The following is a 16,674-nucleotide window of genomic DNA, read 5'->3' on the forward strand; positions in this document are numbered from 1 at the left end:
ATGGAGGCGCTGAACCCAAAAGCGTTGTTTCTTTCTCCCCGCCTACTTTTTGTCACTAAATATCCACGCCTTTCCCTTGGCGTTGCTTAGCCGCTTCACATGGGGAGCGCATCGCGCTATCCGCATTGTGTCACACGTTGTCGACGCTTCCCTCCCTGCAATTCAGGCTGGGGGACTCTATCTTGAAAACGTATACAATTATTGCGCAGGAAGACGTAAAGCAATAGCCAAACACTTCTGAAAAATATGCTGATCCCAGGCACTGTGGAGAGTCGATGTAAGCGAAGCTTTGTATGCTGTTTGTTCTGATTGACGATAATTAGCGCTGAAGTTGGCAGCGAATGTGTATTTTCTTCAGCGTTTAGTCCAATAGGAAAGTGGTAAGCTGATGTTATACGTTACGTTGAGTGCACTACTGCTGCTTGTGTAGTCAACAGAACAAAAAGAAGGACGTGTTTGGTTGAGGCGTTGTAGTGCATGATTGTTCACAATCTCTGGGGGTTGCCATTATCATTGCCTCACATGGCACATCGCATCGTGGGAAAAGTGTTAAACTTTAATTGAATAATTGGGCTTTACGCAATTCAATTATTATAAAATTGCATGTATACATTGTACAGTACATTCGCGGTCTGCACCATCTTTCGCTGCGTAGCGAAGACACTCTCGTTCCGCGCGACTCTTCTTTCGGGCCTTGGTATCCTCGATGCTGAGGGCACGGCCATTTTCAAGCGAAGCTCGTATTAGGTCACAAAAGGCGTTGTCATTTATGACCCAATAATCCAACACCGTTACCTGTGAGTTACTTAATCGGGACGAAGGTCAGGTGCATGCAGGAAAAGCTTCGCTCACACCTATTTTCCAGCAGGGGAAGTGTTCATTTTTGTTTCTAGAGCGCCTTACGTGCTCCGTCTGCATACGTGACCAGCATGTTGTTGAGGAGCCAGCTCCAAGCGCTCTTTTCAGGATATAGACGATTGTAATGTTTATATTATCACAGCGCAGCACGCGACCTCCGCAGCCTAGCACTTGCATTCTTGTCGCATAGGAAAGAAAGCACAGCACGTGCCATATGCACAAACTACGCATCCCAGCCCGCGGCGGCGCCGGCCGGGATGCGCGGAGGCGAGCGCCATCTTGTAGTGTTGCAAGAAACCCAGTGGCACGCGGGGCAAGACAAGCACAGCGGCCGGAATGTCGGAAGAAGAGGCATAGAAAGCTTCGCCTTAAAATTATTCGCTTTGCAATGCAGAGGAAGCGCTTTATTTGGTGAACGACATCCCTGAAGGCGAATATTTGCTACAATGAGGATGTTCAGGTAAGGCTTCCTATTTCATTGTCTAATTTCCCAGGTAAAACAGCCGTTAACCAACGCATGTGCAGCGTTATTACGAATAGCTATAACATGCAAGAAGATTCATCATACGTGCGTTATTTCAAATGGTGCGAGTCCCGGCGCGGAAGACCACTGCTACCCAGCCCTACCCAAGCCGCAACGTGACGTGAGGGCAGCGATTGAAGAGAGCGCTCCTCCCACGTCGCTTATTGACGGTAGCATCTACACACCGCCCCGAAGCTCTCGCGCGATAACGCGTGCGTCTCAAGGGGCCTTAGAGTTGTCGTTTGGCGACGAATGCACGCCGCCACTTCGAGCTTGCGCGTAAGTAGGTGCTCTTTGCATCGGCGGGTTCCAATTGGCTGTGACCTTTCAATTCCAACCACCAGCCACCGTCAACATAGGAAATTGGTGGGGAAGAAAGCCAAAGAAAGATATTACTATTAAGAGACAACGTGACAGATGAGACATGTGTCCCCAGCCTACATGGCACGGCAGCGGCTTTCATCTTTGACGCTAGCACGACGACAGAACGATGGGTGGTGGCTGGCTGGTGAATAGTGCTGGACAAACCATCTCCGGAACTTCGCGGGCGTAGTCCTTCCTTTAACTACCTTTTGTAGCGTGTTATTTCTAAAAAAAAAAAAGAAAGACTTTACACCGGTTGGGGCTTATATCGTACACAAAATCGCGTATTCTGCGTTGCTATTCAATCTTTTTCTTAACACTCCTCACTCGCTGCTTTCTTGTCGAGAACGCCATGCCACGCTCATACGCGTATGCTGTACGTCACCTACAATTAAAGGAAGTGCACTGTAAAAGAAAGAAAAATACAGGCCGTACAGAAGATTATTCTTGTTGGGGGACAAAATGAACCCCCAAGAGCGGAAATGTTACTTTCAGTGCAGTGAACAGGGCATATCTTGCTGCGAACTACTACACTGTATTGCTCAATCTAGACAGCACAACTAAATCATGCTCGAAGGGAACCATCTGCAACCAGTCTTCGCAGGTGTTTTCGTTCTTATGTATAAGTATTTTCGTACTGTCTCGCCGCGCCCATTTGACAAGGGTGTGTGTGAGTGCGTGATTGCGTGTGTGCGTTAGTCTCTAGACATGTACTTACGCGATAAGAATCTTCATCGGTACCCGGGTCGAGCTTTTCAATGCGTTCCTGATGAGGTCAGAAATAGTGAGCACGTATAAACGTCGAAGCATTTGTATATTTATCGCGCTTGACATGCGCATAAATTGCGCACATACAGATTGAGGTGCCCGGATGTGCAACGGTACTACGCTGCGTGTCGCGACCTTCATACCACTCCTCGCGTTGCCAAATTGCAAATGCTTTCGATGCCACGAGAACTAACGTCGGTCACTGTGTTAGCCCGATTTACCAGCATATTTCAAGAGGGAGTCAAAGGAACAAAAGATCGTGTAAGGAATGGGACGAGCGTACTAACGATCGCCTAGTTAAAGAAAGGTAAATCGGTAGAAATTAACCGAAGCCGAGCCGCTGGCACTCCCATTGCTTTCTTTTAAAAGGACGCTATAACTCACTAAAGCATGGTTTGATTACTACGTCTTATGGCTGCGTTATTTTATCGAAAGGTATGTTAACTATTAATTCTGCTTATTAGCATAAAGTATTTCACTCTAGATTTATCACCGTCGCATTCATTTTCCTCGGTATGTGTTTTGGGTACTTCTGTGAACGTATTTAGTACGCGTTTCTTGGTAGCATCCATCTCACACTGTCGATGAACTTGTGGATTACCCCAGGGAGAATGCTGTACTAGTAAGAAAACATCACAGGGCATTTTCGCTATAGGGAGGATGGAAACCGCGTGCAGCGAACTGTAATGTCGAGTTCTGCGTCGTTCTCCGGTAAAAATTCTCAAGAATGGTGGCGTTATTACGAAGGTAAATATACATTTATTAGCCCTCCCCTACCTAAGTAGCATATCACATCTGTGCCCCAGGCCTGGTTACAATTTTCTTTTTCTAGAGCGGCTCATAAGCAATAAAGCTTTTGAGCATGAAATGCTTTTAGCTCCTTTTGTCGGCGACCTTGAAGAGGCTCTTTCAAGCGACTGCTTTGCCGGTTTCCATTTCATGCTTGCATCTACTTTCGATTACGAGAACGCCAGCAATATTTTTTTTTTTTGCGAATATTAACTGCACGCACGGCTACTTCTTGGCGAGAAAAGATTTATGTTGAAATCCGCTCTTCCTGTAAGGTGATGTGAATACGCATCTAAAACGGCGATTCAAAAAGTGCGGTTCACAAAAAGCTCTTATAGGATTTTTCGCAAGAGAATCTTAGCTAATCTTGATGCCAGCCAATGGCAAAGCGCACTTACGAATAAAAAGCTTTGTGAAATCAGCCTCAGAATCGAAGACATTTACAGCAAATGCGGCGTTCCTTCTTTAGGTGACGTAACCGAAAAATGTGCGAATAGCACGAGCATTTAGTTCCGCTCTTTTACCCCTGTCACACGGACGCGGCTAAAATCCTTTTTAACTCCCTTCAACCAAGGACGTCCTTATGTTGAGGGACATGCGCGCCTTGTCACATGGCAGTCCTTTAGCAAAGGAAGTGTAAGGAAGTTCCTAGCGAAAGGAGATGGAAGATCTCCCTTGCAGATTGAAGGGAGTACTCTTGTTCCCACCGTGCTTGAATTTCGAGTCAGGAAATCGCCCTCATTTTTATTATATTTCACTTTTAACAGCAATTATAACTGTTTTTATTGCATATAATACAGTATTTGAGCACTGACAAAGATATTTGTGTTGAGCAGCTACATCCGACTCTCGAGCCGGGCGTTCTCGGAGTTTTGTCTTTAAGATAGATGACATTCTTAAAATGCAATGCATAAATAATTGTATTTTGTAAGAAAAGACAAGTAACAAAAACTTTTTAGCATTATATAACGTGTTTCTTTCATGACTGCGTACGAGGTGAGCAGCGCCTAATGGGCCCCCAGCAGGAGCTTTCAAAAGCTCGCTTATAGGCCGTGTGACACGGAGCTAACTCCATTGAGGTGAAACTCCCTTGCGGTCCTTTAAGGGAAGGAAGTTTGAAGGAGATCCGAGTGGCCCGTGTGACACGGGTGTTAGCCGGCCTAGCAATTTTCGATACGTTTTCACATAGGAGGTGGCGATCGATGCAAATATATCATGTCACTAGTAGCACGCCGGCCTGTCAGCTTCGTAACATACATGCTAAATAAAAAGCCACGATTTCAAAATTTAGCTCAACATTGAAGTATGGTGAAATCAATCAGGCGCCTTGACTTCTGCGCCCCTGAGAGTTATATTTATGTCCCTGGAGGGACGTAAACTTCAATAGTCAACCACCGGGGCAAGCAATTAATCCAAAGTGAATGTCAAAATAAAGTGTGATTGGGAAGGCCTCGTCAACATAAACATAAGAACTCGCAAAAAATTGTCAAAACTTGGTTGAACTCGCAGTTCGCCAGACAAAAAGAAAATTGCGGCAGAACCCATCATACGATGACTGACGACGGTAATGCGTTAGTATTCAATTAACGTAGCAACACAACGTATTGTCATCGCCGAAACTAGTTGTGAGGCGTGTACTGCGGCGGGACTCTTCTTGCTGGCTTCCCTAAGAACCCTCGGCGTCGCCATCTAGCGCCGTCACCGCGAAGCCTGGGCGCGAAATCCGAAATGCATGGCGCGCCGATGCGCGTGAACGCTGAGAAGCGCGTCATGCTGCAACCAGGCTCCTCTCTCGCGCTTCTTTCTGGACGCGATAAGTCATCTATTGACACGGCTGAGAAGCCGCTCTGCTAGTGGCTCTGTTGGTGGCACTCCGTGACAAGAATCGTGGCGCACCGATGACCACGAACACTGAGAACTGTTCGCTCGCCTACCGCACACTCAGTGGCGCACACTCAGCGACCCGAGTTGACGAGGGATTCGTTGAGAAGTGACTCATACCGAGCGCATTTGTTGGCAAGCCTGCGAATGCATTGGGTTCCTGTCCTTGATGAACCCTTGTGACCTAGGTTAATTTCTGCTCAGCATTAGATAAACTTAAGGGACCTTTTTTCTTTCATCATCGTAGAGCGGCGCATATCCCTGAGGTACAGTTGCGCAAGTTGTCATCAAACACGTTCACTGAAGAGCGGCACACACTTATTGTCACATACCCATAGCCACCAAAGTTGGCATCAAATTGCTTCATTTCAAAACAGTACAGACCGATTGGCACATACCCAGTACTCCTATAGGCGGCGTCAAAGAGTTTGTTATAACAGCTGTGCTTATCAAGTCCCGAGTCCCATCTCGACTTGATGAAGGTTCGTCTAAGAGCGGTGCGCATGCACAGATTCAGTGGCCCAACTAGGGTCCGATGGCTCCTTTCGAACCCGGTTACCTCAGCTGAGTCAGCTCAGCTGCCCGATGCGCTACCCATGCCACCAATAACTAGCCGGTGGCCTAGCTAGGCGGGAAGACGGCTAAATACAAATAAACGTACAACCATGTATGGATAGATACAAAGATCGCCCCCGGAAAGTGCGTCAAGTACCCAAAGAATGCGAACGCATTAACAAACCGCGACATATACAGGGCAGTCCACGGCAATGTGTTTCTCTCACTTTGCTGACACTCCAGCGACAAGTGCGGCTGGAGTAGGTTAAATGCGTCCAACAGAGCTGTAGAAAATTTTTACCAACCACCAGTGGCCTGTGCAGGACGATTTCAACCTTACCGAAATGAACGATTGACAATTACTATGTATTTCACGCGTTGTTTCTAATAGTGGACGGCATTGTACGTCATATCTCTTTTTAAATTAAGCTGCTTGTTCTAGGTACATAGGTAAAGTGGCACACAATGGGAGTTGACTGAAGTGACTTACGTATCTCGACGAGAACTCGGATGCAGCTATGTGTCCCACGTAGCAGAACAGGGTCGACACTACGTTCCACATAAGGAAGCCGCTCATTGTTTCAAGCATGTCCGCCTGCGCAGACGGGATGATAAGATTACGTCGCCGTCATTGGTACCATTTCTTCTTAATGAAGTGCCTAATACAAGCAATAGAAGCGGGTAGTGTGCGAAGCATGTGAACTTTTATTCGGGATAAAAGAAAAAACTATAGGGTTTTACGCGCCCAAACCGCTTTCTGATTATGAGGCACTCTGTAGTGGAGGACTCCGGCAATTTCGACCACCTGGGGAACTTTTATTCGGGATACAAAAAAAATTATAGGGTTTTACGCGCCCAAACCGCTTTCTGATTATGAGGCACTCTGTAGTGGAGGACTCCGGAAATTTCGACCACCTGGGGTTCTTTAACGTGCACCTGAATCTAAGTACACGGGTGTTTTCGCATTTCGCCTCCAAATGCAGGATAATAGGAGCTCAGCGGTGGAATTTTTATTACAAAATGTATTTATAGTGCTATTATAGTGCTATTTATAGTCACGGCCTTGAATTTCAACTAGAGACAGGAGTTTCGGGAACACCTCCCAGCAGACAATATATATCTGCGTCGTTCGAGGCACACGCTTATAGTGGTACTGATTTATTTTCAACTATTAATTTCATTGCGCTAGATGAAGGTCGTAGGAGTATAAATTCTAGAAAACATAGTGCCAAACCTGGGAGCACCAAAAATAATCTAATATAAACGCTTTTCTGCAGCAAATTTCAGTACAGTTTTCCAGAAGAATACCGTTTCATTACCTCACGGCACAGTTGGGATTACGTGGAAGCAGGACATTGCGACGTTTTGACCTTAGTTTGGTCGCCTCATATGACGAAAAACTACTTTTTGCAAGCCTGTTGGTTCATACTGAATTCGGTAGCGTACTGCGTGAATTTGATAACTTTTCTTTCTATTCTGTAGAAACGGTTACTCCCCTTACTCAATGTCCTTCAATGAACCTGCAACATGTAAGATATGCTAATTAACTAACTAAGTAACTAACTAACTATAGAATAAGTAACTAGCTATAAAATAAATAAGTAACTATACCCTGAAAAATAAATAACTATAAAATAAATAAATAAATAAATTATCACCGCCTAAGCACTCCGTACAGAGGGTTAATCAGCGAAGCTTAACCACGCAGCCCCAGTGTTTATCGCTGGGTTAATTCTGACGGTTCATTAAACGACGGCTTGGCAGGCTGCCGGATCCTCGGTACGCAGTTGCTGTTTGCGCTCCGCTGCACGAGCCTGTTCCTGTGCCCAGGCTGCACCATCGGCACGGTATAGACGAGCTAGTTCCCGGTTCTGCTCGCGGCGTTGCTGATCGAAAGCTGCCTGCTGCTCAGCAGTACGTATGACGCGTGAACCACCCATTTCGGAGCCACAGAGAAGCTGCTGCTACGCGCGCTCGGCTGCGATGGAGAGTAACGACGTCACTACTGGCGCAGCCAATCGCGCGCCTCTGTTCATCGTTTCTTTCTTTCTCGCATGCGCATGGGGTTGTTCTAGAGGACTCTTCGGCGTACAGGCACCGGACGGACAAATCGGCTAGCTAAATACAGCTTCGCTGTAATAAGATGTGCTCCGCAAGTCGTGGGAAAGAAAGAAGACATGAGAGAAAAGTCTTTCCTTGCGCGTCTCCTGTTCGCTGTATATTTCGCGCAGTACGATGCAGAATTTATGTGATGCTACTCCTTGTGAGGGCCGATGCAGCAGCATAGTGGACAACCGACCAAACCGGTGCTAGTGTAGAAACGTCGCAGTGTCCTGCATTCACGTGAGCACATACGGTATCGTGACGTCGCGAGAGAGTGTTCTATTGGGAACCTAAACGAAAATTGGCTGCAGAAAGTCTATTATATCAACGTGGTCACGGCGTTCTTATGCTTGTTGTCGCGTGGTTAGTGCCGCGGGGCACGGGCGCGCAGGGACGGACCGACAGGTACCGACACTTGCTTAGACAAAAAGGGAATGACCCTCCTTTATTGGGCCCGAACATATATAGACACACACATGTCACAGGGGGCGCCACACTCTGGTGGCCGCCCAACAAACAGGGCTGAACTGTGGCGACCTCTACATCTCCCCCCTTGAAGCATTGAAGGTTAGATCGGAGGGACTCGGGAAGCCAAACGCGTCAAACGTTTCACAAGTTCAAACGGCGCGGCGGAACAACAGGCCGGCCGTAACGTGTTCGTGTTACACCGTCAACGCGGTTCCTGGCTGCAGGGGACTGTTGCACAGGCTGTCTGCAGGGGACCGTTGATTCCACGATGTTGGCAGGCTGAGCTTCCTGACAGCGAACTTGCTGCAGTGGTGGTGGTTCCTCTCCGGAGGCAGTAGCCCGAAAGGCACTAGGTGACGCCGGTTGCGCTGTAGGGTGCCATCTCGCTCCGTTTCGACCCCGTAGCTTCTTGGTCTTTACCCCGGACTGAGGACCGTAGCCTGCACTTGATCAGGTCGCACCCAGACACGCTGACCTGTTTTGAGTGGCGGTAAGTCTCGAGCTCCATAATGCCTGTTGTAGTTGTCGGTCTGCTTCTGCTTGTAAGCCATATTCTTGGCGACGACGTATTTCGTTGGTGGCCAGTTGGGACGTAGCTGGGAGTCTTGCTTTGGGACTCTGGTTCTGAGTTGACGTCCCATGAGCAGCTGGGCTGGAATAAAGCCGTTGGCTCCTGTATTATCCCGATAGCTGAGCAGAGCCAGATGAGGATCCTTTGACTAGCGAAACAGTTCCTTGATTGTACGCACCATCCTCTCTACCTCTCCGTTCGATTGAACATAGTGTGGACTGCTGGTCCTGTGGTTAAAGCCATATGACGCTGCAAACGCCGCGAACTCTTGCGACGAGAACGGTGGCCGTTGTCTTACCTGACTTCTTGCGGGATTCCATTGCGGGCAAAAATGGATTTGAGAGCGTCGATAACTGCCTGAGCTGTCGTGCACCTCAGGGTCACCACCTCAAGAAACCTTTAGTATTAGTCCACTACCAGGCTGAACGTCTGGCCGTTCAGGTGGAACAAGTCCATTCCAAGGAATTTCCAGGGATGTCCAGGTAGGGCCGTGGAGAGCAGGGGCTCGGCAAAGTTCACGCGGGTGGAAGCGCACTGTTCACAGTTGGCAACGAGAGAGGCGATGTCTGTCGAGATACCGGTCCACCAAACTGACTCCCGAGCTAGGACTTTGGTCCTGTTGGTGCCCTGATGACCTTCGTGCAACAGCGTCAAGACCACTGGTCGAAGGTACGGTGGGATGACTATCCGGGCGCCTTTCAGCAGAACACCGTCGCAGAACACCGTCACAGAGAGCTCGCCTGCCACCGAGGCGTACTTTGAGAGGTGAAATGGTATCTTGGTCTTTTGTGGCCAACCATGGTGGCAGTAGGAGGCGAGGGCCTTGCACTCGCCATCAGACTCTTGTGTATGTCGCACGTCATTAGGGCTGAGTGGCAGGACTGCCGACGTGCAGCCGGCTACCTGTGCTGCAAAATGTTCGGTAGTGTCTAGAGGAGTGGGTGGTTTGTAGGTGAAGCGCGACAACGCATCGGCTGTAGCTAGCAGCTTTCCTGGCACGTGCAGCATACGAAACTGGTATCGCATGGTCTTCAGCCGTAGTCTCTGAATACGAGGCGGCAACATGTCCAGTTCCATGTCGCCCAGAAGTGAAACGAGTGGCAGTTGGTCACTCTCGACGTCGAAGGGGATGCCACGGACGAACTCGTCGAACCTTTGGATAGCCCAAGTCGTTGTCAATGATTCTTTTTCACTCTGGCTGTAACGCTGCTAGGTCTCGGTCATTGACCTCGAAGCGAACGCGACTGGGCGGCGCTCTCCTGAGGGTTGCGTCTGTAGCAAAACTGTGACGAGTCCGAATGAGCTTGCGTCTGCAGACACCGTAGTGGCGTACGACGGGTGGTACTTGGCCATGCACCTGTCTGACGTCAAGAGTTCCTTGATTTTCTCGAATGCTGCCTTTTGCTCGTGCTGCCACACCCAACTCGCAAACTTGTTCAGCAAGGCTCTGATGGGCGCCGTGACGTCCAAGATGTGTGGCAAGAATCTCGCAAGATGATTCACCATTCCGAGCAGTCTTCTAACGCCGGCGACGTCCGTCGGAGCTTCCATGGCTTTTACTGCTTCGACCTAGCCCGGATCAGGCCTGATGCCCTGTGCTGGGACGCAACTCCGAGGAAGGAGACCTCGGGTACCCCAAAGTGACACTTGTCCTGGTTCAATGTGATACCTGCTTTTTCAAGGCGAGATAGCCCCTGGCTCAGTGTGGCGTCATGTTCCTGGCGAGTGCGTCCAAAAACCAAAATATTGTCTATCATATTGGCGACCCCATCTTGGCCCTTCAGGATTCTTGCCATCTGCTTTTGGAAGTACTCTGGTGCGGAGGTGATGCCAAAGGGGAGCCGGCAGAAGCAGTAGCGGCCACTTCGACCTAGCCCGGATCAGGCCTGATGCCCTGTGCTGGGACGCAACTCCGAGGAAGGAGACCTCGGGTACCCCAAAGTGACACTTGTCCTGGTTCAATGTGATACCTGCTTGTGCAAGGCGAGATAGCCCCTGGCTCAGTGTGGCGTCATGTTCCTGGCGAGTGCGTCCAAAAACCAAAATATCGTCTATCATAGTGGCGACCCCAACTTGGCCCTTCAGGATTCTTGCCATCTGCTTTTGGAAGTACTCTAATAATAATATTTGGGGTTTTACGTGCCAAAACCACTTTCTGATTATGAGGCACGCCGTAGTGGAGGACTCCGGAAATTTTGACCACCTGGGGTTCTTTAACGTGCACCTAAATCTAAGCACACGGGTGTTTTCGCATTTCGCCCCCATCGAAATGCGGCCGCCGTGGCCGGGATTCGATCCCGCGACCTCGTGCTCAGCAGCCCAACACCATAGCCACTGAGCAACCACGGCGGGTTGGAAGTACTCTGGTGCGGAGGTGATGCCAAAGGGGAGCCGGCAGAAGCAGTAGCGGCCATATGGGGTGATGAATGTCGTAAGCTGTTGGGAGACGTTAGAGAGCTTCACCTGGTGGAAGCTTGCGGTCGCGTCCAGCTTCAAAAAACTGTTGCATCGCTGAGGAGGCCAAGGACTTGCTCGACTGTTGGTAGAATATGGACCTTGTTCAGTTGTGTCAAGTTGACGCAGAGGCGGTAGGAACCATCGCCTTTCCTGACGACGACGAGACCCGAGCATCATGGTGTTGGCTTGTCGACCCTACGGATCACGCCTCACGATCATTTGTCCATCACGATCATTTGTCCAGCTCGCGGCGGACGATTTCGAGCAGCGGGATGGGGATCCTGCGAGGTACGCTTAGCGAGAAAGGTATGGCATCAGGTTTCAACCGGATGTTGTATTCGTTCTTGAGGGTGCCCAATCCATAGAAGAGTTCGGCGTGCAGCGTCGCTTTTGAAGTCTTGAGTCGATCAAGAAATCGAACTACTTGGAGGCCTTGGAGCGCTGCCAGTCCCACAAGAGGCACAGTGGGGGACTGGATCACGTAGAGGCGCTGACAGCTTGTTTTCCCTTGCCACCGATGTCGTTCCAGATACGAGCCCAGCACGCGCAGTGGCTGTCCTCCTAGGCCAGTGAGCAGAGTGTCCACTTGGTCGAGTTTGCCGGGCAACGTAGGAAAGTCGCTGGGAACGGCAGATACTTCGGCTCCGGAGTCAACCTTGAACTGCGTTGTGTAGTCGTGAACGGTGACGTCGACGATCTTTGCCGCGGCGGGCGTTGCAACGGCGTGCAGGTGAACGGAGCTGAGCTTGTTCTGCTTGAACTTCCGCGAGCGCCATATTACGGCAAAGTGGCCTTCCTTTTTGCAGAAGTTGCAGGCGGAGCGTCGGACCGGGCACTCTGAACGTCGATGAAGCGCGCGCCTGCAGAATTCACATGTGGATGACTCGCTTGAGCGCTCTGCTTGCGGCTGCGGCGAACGAGGCTTAGCGCATGAGCGACGAAGAGAGGGGAACTTGTTAGCTTTTGTGGCGTCGAAATTGAGCTCGCGGGAGTTCTCGGTGCGGTTCTGGGGCAACGCCTTTTCCCGGTCGGCGTCTTCGGATTGACGGGCTTGTGTCCAAGCGTCCTGGAGTGTCAACTTCGCGTTCCGGCACAGCTGGTCCGAGAGACGGGAGTCGCGGAGGCCGACGGCGAACCGGTCGCGTACGAGCGTTTCCTCGACAGCAGCAGGCGGATAGTTACAGCGCTTAACCATCCTGCTACAGCGCTTAGCCATCCTGCGCAGTTCTGCGTAGTACGTGTCGACGCTTTCGTCGAGTAGCTGAACACGTCTGTGGAACCATGACGACTCGTAAAGCTCGTTTGCCGGGTGCACAAAGTGCTCAGTGAAGCGGGTGGCAACGGCTTGGTATGAAGCGAGTGACTGGGCGTCGAGCGAGAAGGCCTCGAGAAGCGGGCGGGCCTCGGGGCCCATGCAGTACAGTAGCGAGCGTACCTGCATGTCTGCCGACGCTTGCGTCAGTCCTGAAACCGCTGTGTAGTCTTCGTAGCGGCTGAGCCATGTCACCCACGTTGGCGGGTTCGCGAAGTCGAACGGTGCCGGCGGCTGGAAGTTGACGCCGTACAATTTCGGCGGCTCGCCGGTCTCGAGGAACATCTTGGTGCCTTCCTATGAGGTGAGGGCTAAGGTAAGGGGGCGTTCTCCGGGCACTTCTGACCCCATGTCGCGTGGTTAGTGCCGCGGGGCACGCGCACGCAGGGACGGAGCGACACGTACCGACACTTGCTTACACGAAAAGGGAATGACTCTCCTTTATTGGGCCCGAACATATATAGAAACACACACAGTTCACAAGGGGCGCCACACTCTGGCGGCTGCCTAACAAACAGGGCTGAACTGTGGCGACTTCTACACTTGTCACTGTTTTTTTCTAACATTTAGAGGTCTATAACATTCATTGAACGCAAAAATAAACACCTCGGAAATATGTCACTAACAGTTTAAACTATTTCGCGTCGGAAGACTAGCCATGAGGAATCTGCACCCCAAAATAATTTGTTCTTTCCAAGTGCGCTTGAGAGTGGGAATCTTTCTTTCCTTATCGTACCACTAAGCTCTGAATGAAGCTTCCACAGGCGGTCAGCTTAAGCTGTGCTGAAAACGAGTACCAGCCGGTCTCCTTAGAAGAGGAACCGAGGATAGGCTGAAAGCCATTAAAAGGTCAGAAAGAAAAAGTGCTATAACACAGCACCCGTAAAACCTTTGCCTCGTGATAAGCTTATCACGCGCTTGCATGCACTTACGGTGGGTATCACTTTGCTCTCAGGTATGGCCTGCGTACAGCGAGGGAAGAGAAATGATATACACATACATATGCATTTGATCAAGACGACTGAATGAGATACACTGCGCTGTCTAAAACTGTATATATACAGCAGTACGCGTGGGGCAATTACAACAATTGCAAAATAGAAATAAACAACACAGTATTAAGAAATTGCTTCATAGCGTTGTACAGTGTATTCCACTTAAATTGAGGACTACTTTAAATATATGCAAAGCTACGTAGCTCGACAGAACCAAGGTCATTTGTTTCTCGTGTCTTGGAGATAGTCAGATTATTTTTTACGTTGCGCCTAATTAGAATTTTTGTCTGAATTAACCAACTTCTTAATTGTTATAATCAGACGAAAAGGATAAGTAATAAAATTGTAGAGAAGCATGAGAAACTCCCATACAGCTTTCTGTCGTTCAATACGTGCTGCAAAAGAGTTTTTCGCAGTGGGAAAGAAGCCGGTGTCTCGAGCGGCCACTCGCGCTGCAACTTTGCGCCTATTCGCTGGCTTCTTTGACGCTCGGAAAAGCACTTTTATCTAGCACGTGTCAAGGAACAGAAAGTTGTATCGGGGTTTCTTTAATGTTGCTCTACAATTTGATCTTTGAGACTTTTAATCTACTCTCAGCAATTCAGAAGTTGAATCATTAATTAAAGCTAAGTATCTAATTAGGTGGAATGCGAAACATAATCTTGGTATCTCCACGCGACGGCAAACAACACTACCTTGATTCGGTCCAGCTGCGCTGTATTTGCATATTTATAAAGTTTGGCTCAAGTTACGTGAAACACCCTGTACACGGGTGAGCTTTAAATACCAGCGGGTATTATGTGGGCAACGTCAGAAAATTGTGAGGTTAATTTCTGGTAACCGAAATTCTCAATGCAACTGCTCGAAAGAAATAGCCGGGGGCTGAATTATTTGGCATAGGTTCAATAGCTTGCTCAATTCCTTCCTGCGTAATCACAATGTCATTCATGACCGCGTTAATAGTACCAGCATTACCACCTGGAGGAATCGATGTTTCGTTAGTAAACACGCAGCTAAAAAATAAGTTCTATTCGGTGGCAACCGCAGATGTCTGAAGATATTCGCCGTCTTTTGCTACCCTTATGAGACAAAATGAAGGAGCCTTAGGTTTTATTACTCTCCGAAACTTTTAAATATTCATTCTCCGTAAGGTTGATAGACCATGATTAAAAAATTTATCTTCTTTGGCTCTCTCAAATTCTATTTGACACAGTTTTGACGGCGCGCGGTAGTTATTCAAATCACCTTCAGATGCTGATTGTTCTGCCTTAGTTTAAAGACGCTTCTTCTTGCCAATGCATCGTTTAACGTTGGAAGTGAACCACATACTGTTTGATGACGTCTTGATAGTGATCTTTGGTATGTGTCTTTGATTTAGTTCGGTCAGTTTAGCGCTTAGTAGACTCTAGTTGTCATTCGTGCTGCTGTCTTGCAGCAATTCCATGAGCTGGTTACACAACGTCATCGTCATCATCAGCCTGTTTTATGCCCACTGCAGGACGAAAGCCCCTCCCTGCGATCTCTAATTATCCCTATCCTGTGCGAACCGATTCCAACTAGCGCCCGCGAACTTCCTAATTTCACCGCTCCACCTATTCTTCTGCGCTCCTCGACTGCGTTTCCCTTCTCTTAGTACACATTCTGTAACCCTAATGGTCCAACGGTTACCTAACTGGCGCATTACATGATAAGAGAGAAAGAGTGATGGTGATATGTTATGACATCGTAAAAAAAAAATTACATCTCAGCTGTAGCAGATGTTGAATCAATCATCGTTACTGTCGGAGGCCGCCTGTCCACAGTTGGTTGCATATCGTCTTCGTTGCTGTGTACGACATTCGAGGTACCGCATTTCTTAATTCGCCTTGCGTACTGCTACTACGTATACTACTGTACTACGCTACTACACTACTTTAGCGTAACATTGCACTGCAATGAATAACATTGCACTCGTGCTACGCATATAGTACGACTATAGAGCACTTCAAATTTAGAACTACACGAAAAGAGAGAAATAGTTGAGCAATATTGTGTAACTTTAGATAATATTAAATACCACCGACGTCGTGGCGTGGCCATTGAAGTGTATTTAAACATACTATAAACTCATCCAAACATGAAGTCATCACTGATATCGAATGTTGATCCTTTCGTAATTCAGTAGCTAGGCAAACATTTTCGTGAAGTGTACACGCAACACTGCCTGTCTTACATGCTTGTAATTATTCTCCCACGTTTCTACCAACTATTAATATAGATGGCACGAGAAGTATTATTGAATCACTTAAACCATCAGCTCTCCAGGTTGCAACCTAATTATTAAATTCTTAAAAAGTACAGCTTCCCATTCTTCTCTCTACTATGATGTTTAAACAGTCACTTCATGGACTTTCATTACAACCTGATTGGAAGGACGGCAACGTGATTCAACATCATCAATCGTGTCACAAACATTATCTTGATTACCGGCCAATATCACTTGCGAGCCTGCCATTCGCACCTCGCTAAATTATAACCGCAAACATCAAACGAGTGAGCTCCACCTACCGCATCAGTTGCAACTGTATTTAGAACGCCCTGCATTCTTTAACGCCTTAACTAACATTGTATTGTCACGTGGTAGCGACAGTGAAGAACGACAGTGTTTAAAACGGTGAGTTCCAAATTTAACTCTCTAATGGGCGAACCTATGCCCACAAGACAGGTTACACTCAAAGCACAAGGACAGCGGCGAGCATGGTCGGCGATCATCGAAATCTGATCTGCTGGGCAAACGCGTCGGCTTTTATTCATGAATCATCGAATGTTACAGAATAATCGTTGGTGCCCGCGTGTATTGCACAGAGTACTACAGTTCCGTTCGCGCATGAAGTCAAATTACAAGAAGCGCTGGTAACAACAACCAACAGATAAAACTGCCGATAATATTGGAGAAGCGACCGATACACGCATCCTCCGTCTAGCAATAACGTCTAACATTTGTTAGTCGCTAAAAAGCAGTGACTGAAGAAAGATAAATTAGGCGTGTCAA

General features: G+C 48.4%; 1 protein-coding gene across 4 annotated transcripts in view; it reads right to left on the reverse strand.

Moving 5' to 3' along the window:
• Nucleotides 1-16,674, reverse strand: part of LOC135900480 (uncharacterized) — an 88,608-nt gene that overhangs the window by 16,938 nt on the left and 54,996 nt on the right. For 3 of the 4 annotated variants that reach the window (XM_070538368.1, XM_065429964.1, XM_065429967.2), the window contains 3 exons: nt 13,581-13,610; nt 6,228-6,332; nt 2,463-2,510 (listed from right to left, as the gene is read on the reverse strand). In XM_070538368.1, coding sequence (XP_070394469.1) covers nt 2,463-2,510; nt 6,228-6,332; nt 13,581-13,610 — 183 coding nt within the window. The remainder of the gene's footprint in view (nt 1-2,462; nt 2,511-6,227; nt 6,333-13,580; nt 13,611-16,674) is intronic. The other variant, XM_065429965.1, reaches the window with a different exon arrangement.

The sequence above is a fragment of the Dermacentor albipictus genome, chromosome 5 (assembly GCF_038994185.2).
Source record: "Dermacentor albipictus isolate Rhodes 1998 colony chromosome 5, USDA_Dalb.pri_finalv2, whole genome shotgun sequence".
Taxonomy (NCBI): Eukaryota; Metazoa; Arthropoda; class Arachnida; order Ixodida; family Ixodidae; genus Dermacentor; species Dermacentor albipictus.